The sequence below is a fragment of the Lepus europaeus genome, chromosome 19, assembly GCF_033115175.1.
Source record: "Lepus europaeus isolate LE1 chromosome 19, mLepTim1.pri, whole genome shotgun sequence".
NCBI lineage: Eukaryota > Metazoa > Chordata > Mammalia > Lagomorpha > Leporidae > Lepus > Lepus europaeus.
In genome coordinates, this window is record NC_084845.1 from 43,841,394 (window position 1) to 43,858,151 (window position 16,758).

The 16,758-nt window shown below is 44.5% G+C and overlaps 1 protein-coding gene across 1 annotated transcript in view; it reads right to left on the minus strand.

Moving 5' to 3' along the window:
- Positions 1–3,538: 3,538 nt before the first annotated feature.
- The window catches only part of BBS2 (Bardet-Biedl syndrome 2), a 28,695-nt gene continuing 15,475 nt past the window's right edge, over positions 3,539–16,758 (minus strand). Inside the window, exons 7-17 of the mRNA XM_062175865.1 lie at positions 16,601–16,687; positions 12,696–12,831; positions 11,330–11,469; positions 9,997–10,141; positions 9,743–9,914; positions 9,035–9,164; positions 7,756–7,887; positions 7,154–7,291; positions 6,418–6,530; positions 4,817–4,965; positions 3,539–4,165 (exon numbers count right to left, since the gene is read on the minus strand). Coding sequence (XP_062031849.1) covers positions 4,059–4,165; positions 4,817–4,965; positions 6,418–6,530; positions 7,154–7,291; positions 7,756–7,887; positions 9,035–9,164; positions 9,743–9,914; positions 9,997–10,141; positions 11,330–11,469; positions 12,696–12,831; positions 16,601–16,687 — 1,449 coding nt within the window. The 3' untranslated portion in view covers positions 3,539–4,058. The remainder of the gene's footprint in view (positions 4,166–4,816; positions 4,966–6,417; positions 6,531–7,153; positions 7,292–7,755; positions 7,888–9,034; positions 9,165–9,742; positions 9,915–9,996; positions 10,142–11,329; positions 11,470–12,695; positions 12,832–16,600; positions 16,688–16,758) is intronic.

Genomic DNA, 16,758 nt, shown 5'->3' on the forward strand with positions numbered 1-16,758 from the left:
ACAACATGTGAAGGAAAGTTAACAGTCAGCTGAAGTCCTACCACCCCTGCCAACCACTGGGCGCTTTGTCACGTTCCCAACATGGCTAGACTGAACTGTCCCAGAACTGCCGCGTTTCCAGTTAGGGTAGCCACAAATTCTTACGCAAGATCTGGAGGGCAGAACAAAGCAGGCATGGAGTGACTCACATGTGGTCGCTCACCTTGGCCTGCAGCTGCTCTGATGAAAGGGCTCAGTGTCTGCTGCATGCCCGCACCATCAAGGTCAGGGGCAGCAAGAACTGACAGGTTCCAGCATGGCCTCCAGCTCCAGCTCACGCCTGTGGCTTCCACCTTGTCCCCAGCTTTACGTCCTTCCTGACTACCTTCCTCGAGCTTCGGGCTCTCGCAAGGGACTCATCACTCACTGAAACTGCCTACGGCAAAACCCCTGTTGATGTTGACAGTAATGGAAATTAGGAAGTATTTTTAAAGCTTATTTGTAAGCATATATGCATTCCTTCTAATAGAAGAATAAAAGGTTTAAGGAAGAATCCATAATTTCAGTCCCTCATTTTAAGGATGTGGAAAATGAAGCCTAGAAGAAAAAAAGACTTGTTTTGAACACAGCTTGTCTACATCTTAAGACTTGCCTCTGGGGGTGGGTGTTCGGCACAGTGGTAAAGATGGCCATGTGGGATACTCACGGCCTGTGTCCGAGTGCCTGTGTTCCAGTCCCAGCTTCCTGCTAGTGCACACCCGGGAGGCAGCCGGTGAGGGCTCAGGTACTTGGGTCCCTGCCACCCATGTGGGAGACCCAGATTGTTTGTGGTTCCTCACTTCCACTTGGTCCTGCTCAGCTGTTGAGGGCAATGGGGAAATCTCTCAAGTAAAAGTTTAAATATATATATATATTTAATATATTTAATATATATTATATTAATTTATATTTAATATATTAATATATAATATTAATTTATATTTAATATATAATATATATTTAATATATATATACTACATATATATATATTGCCTCTGAAACTCCACTGGATGTGGTTTCTTCCTCAGAGAATACTGAAGAAAATCACAGCTTGGGCTGCCTCTCCTAGGCTTGTATTACCTTGGCAAGAGGCTTCAATTCCATTCTCTACTTCCCACTACTAAAACTGAATGAGAAAATACAAACTCCAGTAAAAGGGCCCTTGCGAGAGATGACCTGGTGTGATGCCAGAGGGAGGCCTGCAGCCTTCAGGGAATGGGACACCCCCACTGGAACAGGCTCCCCCTGGTGCAGTCAGTCCACCCAGAGAACTGAAGAACGTGTAGGGGACCGTCCACATGGCATCATCTTTAGGGAAGGCAGAGTTCTGCACCACACAAATCCAAGATGACTCAGGAACTAGAGCAAATTGCGTGGGCCGGGGCCAGATGGGAAAGGGCAGTGCCAAACACCAGGCTGCAGTGTGTCTCATCATACTTCAGTTTCAGAGAAATTGGAGATAATTGAGTTCTGTGATCACAGGAGTCTGCAGTGGGAGATTTGTAACTGCTAATGACAAGACTTAAAACATTAGTAAATGCTGAAAATCATTTTTGCAAAGCCCTCCTGGGGTTGCATAATAGCTGTCAAGTTCCTAGTTCTTGGATTTCTGAAGCTGCTGCCAGGCTTGCTGAGGACAATCCCATGGAGAGCGGTAGATGCTTTCCAAACTAGAGGCACTGGGACAGCACTGGAGAGGAGGAAGCTGATGAAGGTGCAGGCCCTGCTCTAACTGAACAGCTTAGGGTTTCTATAAACAGGATGTAATGAGGGCTAAGGAATACACGTGGAGAGAGGAGAGTTCTGAAAATGGGAGCAGAGCCCCGATGTACTGGAGAGGCAGACCTGGTGAGAAAAAATAGAAACTATACCATCTTGGTAACATACTGAATTACAAGGCCTGAATTTTTAAAAGATGCTCACAAAATGACTAAAAATCTCCTAAACAGCCATAATCCACAAAAATCTGCTTTTAAATGAAGGCAGAACGCTTTGCTTCAAGCTTCAATAAAATCCAGCAGTAAACTAACACTGGCTGGAGCTTCAAGAAGGCATTTGGATTTTACCACGATAGAAAAAAATGTGGCAACAAATGGTTCTCATCTCTAAACTGAACACGGTATCTTCTAAGCGGGAGGAAAACCCCCACGGATGCGCGTCTCCATGTAATCCAGTCCGGACTGGCTTGGGAACAGTCTGGAGGAGCAGAGCGCCATGACTACTTAGTTCCGAAGCCTCCTTCACCCCACCACTTACTGTGGGCCCCGCCCGTACAGGACACTGCCTTCCCCGGCTCAGAGGCCTCATCTGGGAAACAAACGCTGATACCGAATTGCTGTGAAAGAAAGTTGCTGGGAGCTTATCAGTGAGGACTGGTTAAAGATGCCTTGCCGCAGGTCAACCCCTTTTAAGTTCTGCCATGACTATCTTTAGGTCTAAGGAAGTTTTCTGGCCGCAGAACAACAGAATGACCTTTTTGATGAGAATATTCTATTAGGTTTACTAAAAAAAAGAATGGTGCCAGGGCTGGCGCTGTGGCACAGCGGGTTAAAGCCCTGGCCTGAGGTGCTGGTGTCCCATATGGGTGCCAGTTTGAGTCCCAAGCTGCTACTCCTCTGATCCAGCTCTCTGCTATGGCCTGGGAAAGAAGTAGAAGATGGCCCAAGTCCTTGGGCCCCTGCACCCACATGGGAGACCCAGAGGAGGCTCCTGGCTCCTGGCTTCAGATCGGCTCAGCTCTGGCCATTGCAGCCTTCTGGGGAGTGAACCAGCGGATGGAAAACCTCGCTCTCTGTCTCTACCTCTCTCTGTAACTTTCAAATAAATAAAATAAATCTTAAAAAAAAAAAAAAAAAGGTGCCAAACAAGTTAAAACCAGCACCAACTAAAGATTTTAATTTCAAAAGATTAAGTTAGACTAAGGTTAACAAGGGAAAAAGATTCAACACTGGGACTTGAATAATTTTGCCATTAATAAATCTCTGCTCTTCAGCTTCCTTTTAAAGCAGGAACAAAACTTTAGTACTTAAAGAATATGGAAAATAATACAGCAGATGTGAGCTTGTAAATTGAAAATGCAAAACAAAGATATAGGGCATATTCTCATAAAAATTCAGACTTCACAAAGCTTACGTTTCAGATAAAGGAGAGGGGAATCTTAAGTGGCTGCATGGAAGCTACTGGAAAGTTAGTTTATACAAGCCTCAAGGAGAGGGCCCCTTACCCCCCATCTGCTTATGGAGCCTTAGAAGATGGGCAAAGTGCCAGTCATGAGGCCAGCTTTCAAATCCACCTCAGCACAGAATTTTACCTCCCAGAGAAGAGACTGCTGCCTATTGGCATGGCAAGATAACATGGCCTCCCCTGCAGATGTGGTGTGGTGCCCGGTGAAAGGTGAGCGAGATCATGGTGGGCTACTTCCAGACCACAGCTTTTAAAAAGAGGAAATCTTCCTTGGGCTTCTTTATTTAGAGAACTCAGGCTGAGAAAAGCAAGAAATCTATGTAATAAATGAGAAATGAGTCACGAATTTTGAGGCCTATTTATTACAGCAACTAACATTACCCCAACGAATGACTCATCGCTCTACGCTGGCTCCTCCTCCATATAAATGTTTACACTCACTTCTCTGAATAAAAAGAAGGCACGCACACAGAATAGCCACGTTCTTGTTTTACTCCACTAAATACAAATAGCTGATGCAGTTCTGATAGGTGGTGATTTTACAAGTCATCCACACAAAGTCTGACACCTTTAAATTTTAATGAAAAAGCAGATGATCTATTTGAAAATTACAAATTTAACTCATTTCAAGAAAAAGATATTTATACACTGACTTTACATAAACAAAAATTTAGACTGTGAAGCCCTAACATTTCAAAAGTATTGTTCTGTATATAAATCTAGTTTTATATCACAACAATTCTACTGATTTGAAAATAGAAAGTGAATCCATTGTTCTTAAGTAACGCTTTGTCTTCAGTTTATACAACTCACTGAAGTTGTCTTCACACACAGCACAGTGCCCATTCTCTGCTCGCCTAGGAGGAAGCCGTCCCCACCCGCATGATTCTGAACAGTGTATTGATGTTGTTGCTCCGAATTGCATCGCGACAAGCAGTGATCACCTGGTTCTTGGGTTTTCCAACTGTAGGAAAAGAAATCTTGAGTCAGTATGACCCAAAATATTATTAAAACTGAAATTATAAATTAGAGGCCAGTTTTTAAACAACATAAAACTCGGGATAGTTAAATATGCAAATTTAGTTAACTCATTTATCTTACCACTCCCTGAAAAAGTTAACTTGGTAAAAGAATTTATCACAAAAACAATCTCAAACCTAGAAACCAAAAGTTACACAGGAAGGGATTAATGCTCATACCCACCGAGGGAAGATTATTTCTAAGAGAGGTGATAACATGGACTCAACAGTAAAACTCGGGTATAAATTCTGACTAGGTTTCTGCTTCCTTTGGTCTATTCTGTTCTACTTATAAACTTTCAAGTTGGATACCAACATTAATCTTCCATCTGTCTTTCCTACGGGGGTCCTTTGCGCCTTTTTTTTTACCAGGTTTTCTTTAGAGGATGCAGCAAGATCTGGGAAAAGGAGCTAAAGGTTTTCTTTCCCTGAGAAATCTGGGGACGGAAGCCAAACAATACTCTGACTAAATGCAGCCAGGTGACTGGGGCCAGCTCCAGGGTACTGAAGGCCCTTACTAGGAACTACCGTTTACCACCATGTTCGGTGACTCCCACCCGAAACATTACAGACAGGCTCTATGAGAGGAGACTCACCTCGCAGACGACCTGCTCTTTGAATCGCTTGATTTACTGCTTTAAGGTTTCCTAACAGCTCTGTGTGATTATTACAGCGGATTTTATATTCATTTAGCAAGTCTTTATTAAGGTCATAAAGTTCCATATAGCGCCTCTTCATTGTTTTCCTGTGTCAATCAACAGCAATTTAACATCACCATATCAATATGTTAAGAAACAAGAAAATCCTGCAGATTTCTTAGACACATTAAAAAGGATGGCACAGGGCCGGTGCTGTAGCACAACGGATTAAGCCATCGTCTACAACACCAGAATCCCATATGGGCGCTGGTTTGAGTCCCAGCTGTTCCACTTCGATCCAGCTCCAGGAAAGCAGAGGATGGCCCATGACCTTGGGCCCCTGCACCCATGTGGGAGACCTGGAAAACATTCCTGGCTCCTGGCTTTGGTCTGGCCCAGCCCCAGCCATCGCAGTCATTTAGGGAGAGAACCAGTGGATGGAAGATAGATCTAATTCTGGCTTATAAATAATTAAAAAAAAAAAAAAGGGCCAGCCCCACGGCTCACTAGGCTAATCCTCTGCCTGCGGCACCGGCACACCAGGTTCTATCCCGGTTGCTCCTCTTCCAGTCCAGCTCTCTGTTGTGGCCTGGGAGTGCAGTGGAGGATGGGTCCTTGGGCCCTGCACCTGAATGGGAGGCCAGGGGAAGCACCTGGCTCCTGGCTTCGGATCAGCACAGTGCGCCAGCCACAGTGGCCATTGGAGGGTGAACCACGGAAAAAGGAAGACCTTTCTCTCTGACTCTCACTGTCCACTCTGCCTGTCAAAAAAAAAAAAAAAAGACTATTCCTAACTATATTTTTATTTTAAAAAAAGCAACTGCTGATGTTTACTTTAAAAATATTGAGAAGTCCTCATCAAAATAGTCTATGTCTTCTAAATAAAGGCAAATGGCCTTCCTATGTGATTAATTGTGTCTTCTTTGGATTTAGGAATTTAAGAATCATCAAGCCCCCTGTGTGAGGGAATATGGGTATCGTTCACATTTCAGATTAATATTCACGAGATGAAAGTGACTTATTCTTAAGAAAATGTTCTGACAACAGATTCAGCTTCGTACTTTATCAAGGTTTTAAAAACAAAGGTATAAACTAAAACCACAATGAGATTACTATACAACAATGAAAATGACTAAAACTACAAATGCTGGCAAAGACACAACTGGAACTCTCATGCATTGCTGATGGTAAAACAAAATGTTACAGCTACTTTAGAAGCTGACTTGGCATTTGTTACAACTTAGCATGACTTATCCATTATACTGTTAATGCTGGTTTGGATTACTTTCACTTTGGAATTCTTATAAACAACACCTTTACTAACTATTCTTTTAAATGAATCCTGGTTTGTATGTGCATGAATTTCTACAGGCTGAATTTGTATACCTGGAGAAGAATTACTGGGTTGTAGGGTATACATATTTTCAACTTTAATGATAATTCCAAGTTATTTTCCAAAGTCATTGTACCAATTTATACTCCTACAAGTAGCATCTAAGAGTTGCTGTTCCACATTACTGATGTGTTAATCTTGCACCTGCCCTAGCCAAGGTACTCACATGTCCCTCATCAGACGTGCGTCCTCAGCTCGGACCAGCAAACTCCGGATCAGGTTAGAATTATCAGCCATGTCAGCACTGAGCTTCTGATGCACTGAATGATATTCGTCCACCTGGAGACCATGAACAGTCGGGAAACAAAAACATCTGGGAAACCAGGCAGACAGAAGACACCGTCTACCACGTCCGGGCCCTGTTCTCTGCCCTGCTCACTGCCAGCATCCTAGCTCCCTCCTACTAGCACAGCTCCTCCCCAGGAAAACCACTGTAGTACACACTCCCCCATCGTGACGCTCCATGTAGATGATTCCTGCTTCCTGTGCTGTAGCACTGAAGCAACTTGTGCATCAACACTTTAGGCTTTGCAGAGACAGTGTCTTTACATTCTGGAGCCATTCACATCCCTCCTCATCTTGCTTTGTTATTTCCAATTTGCGTTTTTGGAACATCTTATACAAAACAGATAAAAGTGGTGCAACGAATGAAATGAAGGGCTAGTAGACGAAGATGCTAATGTGACTTTTTTTTTTAAATATCTCCCTACACCAAAGGGGATAGGGTAATAGGTACATATCCCCCTAAGACACTTCTACAGAAGAAAGCCTTGAACTAGCGAATTCTCTAATACTAATTCAATTTTCTGCAGCAATTATTAAAACTTGATTATCATATGTATATCTGTTGTCTCATTAACCTAAGAGAAATATTTCCAAGTATTAGACCACCACATCCTCACCTTAACCAACACCTTTCGTAATTCCTCAAAGTAGACAGGAAAGTCTGCTTCTACCTGAAGGTCTTCAATAGCAAAAAATGATGCCATCGACTGGATGACATCACCAGCCAAATCAATATCATCAGTATTTATAGTGATCTATCCAGGAAAAAACAGAAGTTTAGTATCCTCAGATGCTAGACAAACTTAGCTGAAACAGTACTAGAATGCCCCAATATTCAACACAATTATTGATCATATGCTCACATGTGGGGATGAATAAGATAATATTAGCCCTCCAGGAAATTATAAACCATATAATTATGTGCTGCAGCTGGCTAAAAGTTCAGCTCCCCAGCCTTATAAAAATAAATCGTTCAATCAAGTGTTTTGATTCACCTCTGTATTCCTAATCTTTTCCAAATGACACGAGGAAGGGGAAAGGGGAAGGAGTGAAGGGGACAGAAAATCATGGTTCTAGATGACATCCCAGTGTCTACGATGATAACACTAACTGAGCTGGACCGTTTGGTTTTATGACCTTGAGATTTTGATCCTGCACCTCACTTGGCCCTGAATGGTAAACACATGAGAAACCCACGCCCCATGATATGCCACGTTACCTCGCCACTAGGTTTTACTTTTATACACAGCTGGCCGCCATTCCGCAAGGATGTGAAACACACTTGAAACGGAGCGTTCTGAATGGCGGTGTCTTCTAGTAGCAGGAAGTTCTGGCTGAGCCACACAACAACCTTAAAAATGAACAGAATGATGAGAACTTCCATTCTTACAGTACAGCCATTCTTGAAGGATGAGTTCTTTCTAGTTTCACTGGTTTGTTAAAAAAAAAAAGACTGAGCTACACTTCAGCCCACCCCACCAGGGGAACACTAACCTTACCACTCCCTTTCCTTCCTCAAGTGTCAGCGTTCATAACTGTGGCTGGCCCGCAGCAGGCAGGGGTTACAGTACTTTCTATGTGGATATACTCCTACGCGCAATGTATGAATGAGTCAGGATTGATGCTAATTCTGTTACTTGACAGCTATTCGGTGGATGCATCCTGGGACGACATACGCTGCTTCAAACTAGTCTATTCTTAAAAAATAATTTTTAAATGAAATATACATGCACACACACCACAGAGACAAAGATGCATTCACCCCACAAGTTTTAATGCTAATAACTGTAACACAGGACAGTGTTTAGAACACAGTTATGAGAACTTGAGAACCGCCTGTTCTTGGTGAAGCCTTTGGCAGGCTCTAGCTGCAGAGTTCCTGGTTCTGCAGGCCAGGAATCTACATGATTAAAAAGCCTCACCAAGAATTCTGAAGCCCAGCCAAGGTTAAAATCCACTGGCATTAGTCCTTCCAACTTCATGAGGTGTTGTCACACCAGTCACTCAATCCGTGGGGCTCCCTACAAGGTGGGCACACTATCCTCACCTACAGATAAGGAGGGGGCTCAAACTGCTGAAGAAATTTGAGTTCCCCAAGATCACTAAGAATTTAGTTAGGGAAAGTAGCACTTGAACCCCAAAATGCTTCCAACTCCCAGTCCCACTCTCCTTCCATCTTGATGTAGATTCCGTTTGAAACACTAGGCCAGGACAACCCCACCAAGACCAGAACAAAAGAAAGGGAAGAATTAAAAGCTGCTACGAATTTACCTGTAAGGAAGGGCTGAGCAGGTAAATAATCTGTATATTTCTCAAAGTGAGAGAAGGTATCCCAGCAATATGTTTATTGCAGGTTAGAAGCCAACTCCAAGTGATGTAATTCTTCCATATCATATTTACCAACATAAGACATTCATGTAATTTCCCCCTCCATATGAAACAATATCTAAAGGATTCGAAAGCGCTACATTATTGAAAGAAAAAAGCAAGCCACTCACCCTGTGTGCCCGTTCTGCAATGATGAAGTTAACATAACTGACAGGCTCACTGGCAGGGGCCGGGCTGGTCAGCGCATACATGGAGAATCGGGGGAGCTGTCTGGTCAATTCAAATACATGGAACTGGGTGCTATGACATCCAACAGAACACAAGAGGGTTGTGTTTTATGGAATGTTGTTTCAAAGTGCAAGAATCAGAAAACAAAGTTTCTACCAGGCCATCACTTGATGCTGAGGACAGTACCCTCAAAACACTTGAGGGCTGGGGTGCTACAGTAACTGGATCTGGAATTTACAGATAACACAAGTCTACACATATGCATGCATGCGAGGGTTTAAAACACACTACAAGGTATGTGAAAAGGATTTTAACTCCCACTAATGCAAGAGCTGTTTATCATTAGCTGAGGTGCGGACTATAAAACAAAGGTACAGCCTGGCCCTTATAACCCTTATATTCTTAGTAGACTGTGAGGTAACAAATCATGAATTATCTTATATGATTAAAATCACAAAATAATGATCTTAAACTGACATCCTTTTTTTTTTTTTTTTTTTTTTTTTTTAGGATTTTAAATTAGGGAATTAAAAGGTAATGGACAACCTGACGGGTAGACAGAACCGTCAGATGGCTTCTCAGGCTCACAGAAGCCACACACAGTGGAAGATCTGTGCTGTGGGAATGAACCGTGGCTTGTCAGGGGTCACCTGCTCCTGTAACCCACGAAGGCTTTCAAGTGCAGATCCACAGGAACATCTTTAGGAGGGGTAATGGGGACCCGGATGGAACTGGAGAGGTTGTGAATGCTGGGGTGTACCACGTGACTTTCACCTATAAAGATCCCCTCTGCAAAAATCAGCACTGCTCGGATGATGGTATCTGCAGGGAAGAGGGAAACAGCGGTTGGAGAACCACTCCAGGAAGGTGTGGGTGCCCAGAGATGCCAGCTGCACTGCCGTACCATTAGACGTGGAAATGCGCAGCTCTACATGAGCAGCTTGGTTTTCATTCCCCAGGTTGACAGAGAGGGCAGTGTGGAGTTTGGTATTAGCCGGGATTATGCCCCGATGCCCGTCGGCCTCACTCAGTGGACTGCTCGATTCAGCCTGTAAAACACCCCACCCACATTCAGCTCAGTCGCCAACGTAGTAAACGAATTTTTGGTAAAATAATACAGCGCATCAACTTCAAAACATAGATGCCCCATCAGCTTATTACATTAACCCTGAGAATTCGGAGCACTTCCCTCACGAGTGTCTCTCTGCTCTCCCTGGCCCTGTGGCAAACACCCGTGGCCCTTTCCCTGGTTATAGCCCACTGTCCCCAGGATGCCTTTCACATTTTTTGTGTTGTTCTTTTAAAATAATGAAGTTTTACTTGGTATGGCAAATTCAAACACCATAACATGTGACAGGACAAATTAAAGTCCCACTCCTCAACTCATCTTCCAGCCACATACACACACAGACGTAAACACACACAACAGAATGGTCAATTTCTGCATTATTTGATTTTTTTTTTTGACAGGCAGAGTGGACAGAGAGAGAGAGACAGAGAGAAAGGTCTTCCTTTTGCTGTTGGTTCAAACTCCAATGGCCGCCGTGGCCGGTGCGCTGTGGCCGGCGCATCTCACTGATCCGAAGGCAGGAGCCAGGTGCTTCTGGTCTCCCATGGGGTGCAGGGCCCAAGGACTTGGGCCATCCTCCACTGCACTCCCGGGCCATAGCAGAGAGCTGGCCTGGAAGAGGGGCAACCGGGAGAGAATCCGACGCCCCAGCCGGGACTAGAACCCGGTGTGCTGGCGCTGCAGGCGGAGGATTAGCCTATTGAGCCGTGGCGCCGGCCCAAATTTCTGCATTGTTTGATTTTGAGAAAGTTGAAAGATGCTGTATACATATTGTCCTTGCTTTCCTTCCACTTAATAAAACCACAGATACCCTGTCAGCCACAGTGCATGTTCTTCACTCTTCTGAGCTGTTTAATATACCCTGGCACATGCGCCCCCTCACTGATGAATATTGCAGTTACTTCCAGCTGTCCATCAGTACAAACAGTGCTGCAACAAGGATCTTCGAACATTCATGCAAGTATCTACAGAGTTTAGCAGCCTGGAAGTGGTATTTCTAGATCAAAAGATACATACATGCTCCTACTTCTGTCACCGAAAGGCTGAAGCCACCTGCACCTCTGCCAGTGGGCAGGGGGAGCCCACAATGACACTCACTCCTCAGCCACATTCGCCACTCACTGTCAGCCCCACACTGGCTCCATTTCCCCTTCACGCCAGGACCCACCTTGGCATTTTCCTCATAGTTGCGGAGTTCCAGCAACAAATGCTGCTTTTTCTGACTCAGCTCTCGGATCAGGTCCTGCTCTACGCTGGCGTCCATGAGGTTCCCCCGCATCTCAGCTGTGCCCGGCAGGTAGCCTCGGACTGAGCAGAAGGAAAGCACTCACTACGCTGAGGAACATCCAAGCACAGCCAGGTCTATTTTTAGGTCATCAATTACATGTTGTTTTTTTTTTTTTTTTTTTTTTTGACAGGCAGAGTGGATAGTGAGAGAGAGAGACAGAGAGAAAGGTCTTCCTTTGCCGTTGGTTCACCCTCCAATGGCCGCCGCGGTAGGCGCGCTGCGACCTGCGCATCGCGCTGATCCGATGGCAGGAGCCAGGTGCTTCTCCTGGTCTCCCATGGGGTGCAGGGCCCAAGGATTTGGGCCATCCTCCACTGCACTCCCTGGCCACGCAGAGGGCTGGCCTGGAAGAGGGGCAACCGGGACAGGATCGGTGCCCCGACCGGGACTAGAACCCGGTGTGCCGGCGCCGCAAGGCGGAGGATTAGCCTAGTGAGCCGCGGCGCCGGCCCAATTACATGTTTTTGTTTGTTTGTTTTAAATTGAAAGGCAGAGTTACAGAGAGGCAGAGACAGAGAGAGAGGTCTTCCATCCGCTGGTTCACTTCCCAACTGGCTGCAATGGATAGAGCTGAGTAGATCCAAAGCCAGGAGCCAGGAGCTTCTTCTGGGTCTCTCATGTGGGTATAGGGACTCAAGAACTCGGGCCATCTTCTACTGCTTTCCCAGGCCGTAGCAGAGAGCTGGACCGGAAGTGGTACAGCCAGGACTCGAACCAGCACCCATATGAGATGCTGGTGCCACAGGCAGAGGCTTAGCCCACTATATCACAGTGCCAGCCCCCCGTACCTGCTGCTAAAAACTAAAAATGAAGAAAGGCATTTGGCCCAGTAGTTACAACGGCAGTATCCCATATCAAAGTGCCTGAGTGTGAGTCCCAGCTCCACTCCTGATTCCTGCTTCTTGCTAATACACACCCCGGGAAGCAGCAGGTAATGGCTCAAGTAATTGGGTTCCTGCTACCCATATGGAAGACTTGGATTAAGTTCCCAGCTCCTGGCTTCAGTGTGGCCCAGCCCTGAGCATTGCAGACTTTGGGGGAGTAAACAAGAGAATGGCAGTTTTCTCTCTCTCTCTTTCTCTCTGGCACTCAGTAAGTAAATATAATTTTTTTATAAAACCTCAAACGCTGAATTCTTGTCTAATTTAAGTGAGTCTATTAGAACAAGAAGATCTGAATACCAATTCTTTACAGTGGGACTTGCTCACATTTGGACCGAACCAAACTGGATTTCTTCCTAACTTACTCTCCCCATCCACTGAGCAGCAGATCAACTGTACATGGCCGTCCATCCGGTAATCTCCCTCTACCACACCAGCAATGGCTGAAGAAAAGTTATCTTTAAAGATGACTTCTCCAGTTCGGTCGCTTCGAGCATCAACCTAAAAAGGAAACAAGAACTTTTAAAGTTGCTTATGCCACAATTATTTTTAAAAACCTCAAAATGTTAAGATAAAAATCAGCTTTGCAAGTCATTTAATATTGCAGCTTTCAAGAATACTTCATGGTGGCCAGGCACTGCAGCGAAACAGGTAAAGCCACCGCCTGTGGCACCGGCATCCTACATGGGCGCCAGGAGTCCCAGCTGCTGCACTTCTGATCCAGATCTCTGCTGTGGCCTGGGAAAGCAGTAGAAGATGGCCCAAGTCCTTGGGCCCCTGCACCCATGAAGGAGACGCAGAGGAAACTCCTGGCTTTGCACCAGCCCAGTTCTGGACATTGCGACCATATGAGGAGTGAACCAGCAGATGGAAGACTTCTCTCTTTCTCTCCCTCTCTCTAACTCTTTCAAATGAATAAGTAAATCTGTAAAAAAAAAAAAAAAAAAAAAAAAAGACTCCATGAAGCCCTGTGTCTCCTGTGGAGACGCTCAAGGCCACTGGGAGACTGTCGGGGCCTCAACCAGGACACTTTCTCCTTTTTCAGCAGAAGCTGTCTTACCCTGGCCTTCACACAACACTTCCTACAGCATAACGCAGGAGGGCACAAGCTCCTCGGCCAAAATGTCCAGTTTGTATCCCAGCTCTGTCACCTACAGGGATGGGATCTTGGGCAAGCTCCTTAATCATCCTGTGCTTGAGTTTCTCATGTGGGGATCAACAGCCAGAACATGGGGCAAATAAAAGTATGCACACTTCAGAGTCGTAAAGAGGCCCAAAGGAGTTAACCCACGGAATGTACTTAGGACAGAGCCTAGCACATGGAGGTACACAGTATGTTAGCGCTACATAAAAATGAATGTCTTTATTATATACAAAGGTAAAAAATACATTCAAGGGGGAGCCAAAGAGTTCATGGAAAAATGTACAGTATCTTTTAAATTTTAATTTACTTGAGAGACAGAGAAAGACAAAACAGAGTGCACTGGAGTGCACACTCCCCTATTTTCTGATTTACTCCCCAAAAGCCCTCAATGCCAGAACTGAAGTCAGGAGCGAAGAACGCAATCCAGATCTTCCTTGTGGATGGCAGGAGCCAACTGTGTCAGCCATCACCACTGCCTGTCAGGGCCTGTGTTAGCAGGAAGCTAGAATCGGAAGCTGGAGCTGGGAGCCAAACTCAGGCGCCCCAGGGTGGTGCATGGGTGTCCTAATCGGCAGCTTAAGCCAAATGCCTGCCCCTCATTATTTTTTAATTTCACTTTGTCCATGAATGTTTTGAAGCTCCTTCACATATGTAAAGTTTGAAAAATGGCTAGTTGGCCCAATTTTCTACCATGTAACCTTTTAAAACAACCCTCTTCCACAGAGACACTATTCAGATACACTAGAAAGCTCTCCTACCTTTTGAGTTTCCTCTTCCCAGTAGCTAGTTCTGATCAGAAACAAGTGCATCTCAAAATCAATTATGAAGGACAATCATTTAAAATTATGATTTTTGTTCCGAGGAAGGACACTGGTATCCATAAACAAAGGGATAACTACAGAAAAATCTAGTAATCACCTCAAAGACAGTGTAACTCACTAATTCTATCTTTTCATAAACACCCTTCTGAGGCCAAACTTTGCAACCAAAAAATAATTCAGGTCACAGACTATTCCTTGTTTGTGAGTGCATCACTTTCAAGTATCCATGTTTTCAACAATAGCATCATATAAGCCTGAAAATTACAAATGCTAAACCCTGTGAAGTAGTGAATGGTCTGTACTTTACCAAAGCTCTGGGTACATCAGCTTAACTCTCTAACTCAAGCTGAACTCACACTGCTGCTTTCTAGCTAAGCCTTGCTACTTAACAGCTTCCCACACTGCATTTCCACAATATCTAACAAACAAGATGGCTCATCTGCTAACTAGGCAGCACGTCTACAGGTTAGTATTTCTGTAGACATTCCTCTTTTTTGCGTATCCTACATGGAGGTCTAGCTGGGAGGAGAGGAGGACGACCTTTCAAGTCAATCAATGACTTTCTGAAGACAAAGCTAATTGGCTGGCACTTTTTTTGTTTGTTTGTTTTATTCTGGGAAGGCTGAAATGGAATTCCCATGCAAATTTATCTCCAGCCAGAATTTCCCCCCAGCTGCAATGCCAGGTGGACAATAGTGAAGACAGGACTGGAAGCCATCAAGCCAAGTCTCGTCCAGGTTCTGGCGCTTGACATCCTGCTGCCTCCAGAATTCCTGTGCTCCAGGTGGGACTTCTTGTCGGAGATGGAGCTAAAGAAACTGAAAACCATCTCCATCCGTCATCTGCCACAGGGTCAGACAAATGTCCTTAATGCCACCTGCTGGCTGGTGTTATTAGTATCTACACCTACAGTCACAAGCCAGATCTGTGTATTTGTTAAGAGTAATCATTTTTTCCACTTACATAATGATTGAGAATTTTTCCCCTCTAGAATAGATTATATAACAGAAATTCTTTAAAGTTTTGAAAGCATTTAATATAAAGAATCTAGGTCCAGAGTCATACCTGGACCTGAGACATTTCTTGTCTCCTACTTTTCTAATTCTTGACTCAACCATAATGATTTATATTTCCCCAAAATATGGTTCACTGCTATGGTCTCAATGTTTGCTTTCTCCAAAAGTTTATAATGTAGAAGTCCCAACCCCCAAAGTGATAGTAGCATGCGGTGGAACTGGGCAGGAGGTGACTGAGTGAGGAGGGCAGGGCCTTCGTGAACAGGATTAGAGCCCATTTAAGAGGCCCCTGAGGGACCCCTTGCCCCTCGTGCCACGTGCAGTCATGTGCAGTTACAGGGAGAGCACAGCGAGCTCTCACCAGATACTGAGTCTGGGCTTCCCAGCCTCCAGTGTAAAACAAACCTGGTATTTTTGTAAAATACTTCGCCTATAGTATTTTGCTCTAACAGCCCAAATGGACTAAGTCATCCACCTGTGGACTTTCAAATTTATTAACAAGCAAGTATACAGTCTTCCCTTATAACCTGAATCCCTATACCAAAGACAAAACGAAGCAGAGACGCAGGAACCAACCTAATTGTCCTTCAAGTAGCTCGGGCTCTAAAGAAGGCTGCAGGAAGACTACAAGGTGCTGGGGAAAATTAACGAAAAATCAGAGCAGGAAAGACAGGAATCAGCTGATCCCCTTCAGGCAATTCAACACCTACAGACAAGAAAGCTAGGGCAAATGGTCTCCATGGAGACGTGGCAGCTTCTGAGGCAGTTTCTAACAAGACAATCCTGACTTGCCAACTGACTAGAAAATTCTGATTTGAAGTTATAAATAGAAAAAAAGCAAGAGGATTTTATTTTGAAGTTACAGCTGCTTGTTATGTTAGCAATATGCTAACATGATTCTTTCCACTAATTTCCAGTTTTCAGTTTTGAAGATCTATTAGAAAAGAGCTATCCACACTGTTCATGGTTAAGTTATTAAAATTCCTTTTGTTACTGGCCCACGCTTGCAGTCAACCTGCTTAATGCATCCCCATTCCTTCAAGGAAGAGCTGCAGAATGGATCTCCCTGGAGAGTCTCCTTCAGTTACCAAACTGCAAGAATCCTCAGTCGCTCTGTAGGGCTGAAAACCACAGCGGGAAGACAAGTGCAGGAAGACTGTGAGGTTAAATTAGAAGACACAGCCAAGGGACTCGGTTTGTATCGCCACGGTACAGTTCCAAGTCACACAACCAAGACGTCAGACCATTACTGCTATGGATTATACCCCAACTCTGCTATTTAAACTCACCTTCCCATTGGACCAACCAGTTATCAGTTCACATACTCCATCAGAGTTAAGGTCAAAAGCATGAATGCTCATGGCATGATTTTTGGACTGAAAAAGAATTCCAATAATTAGTAGTGAAGTCTCTCAATAAGTCTCAAGTACTACAGTATCAGAGGCTG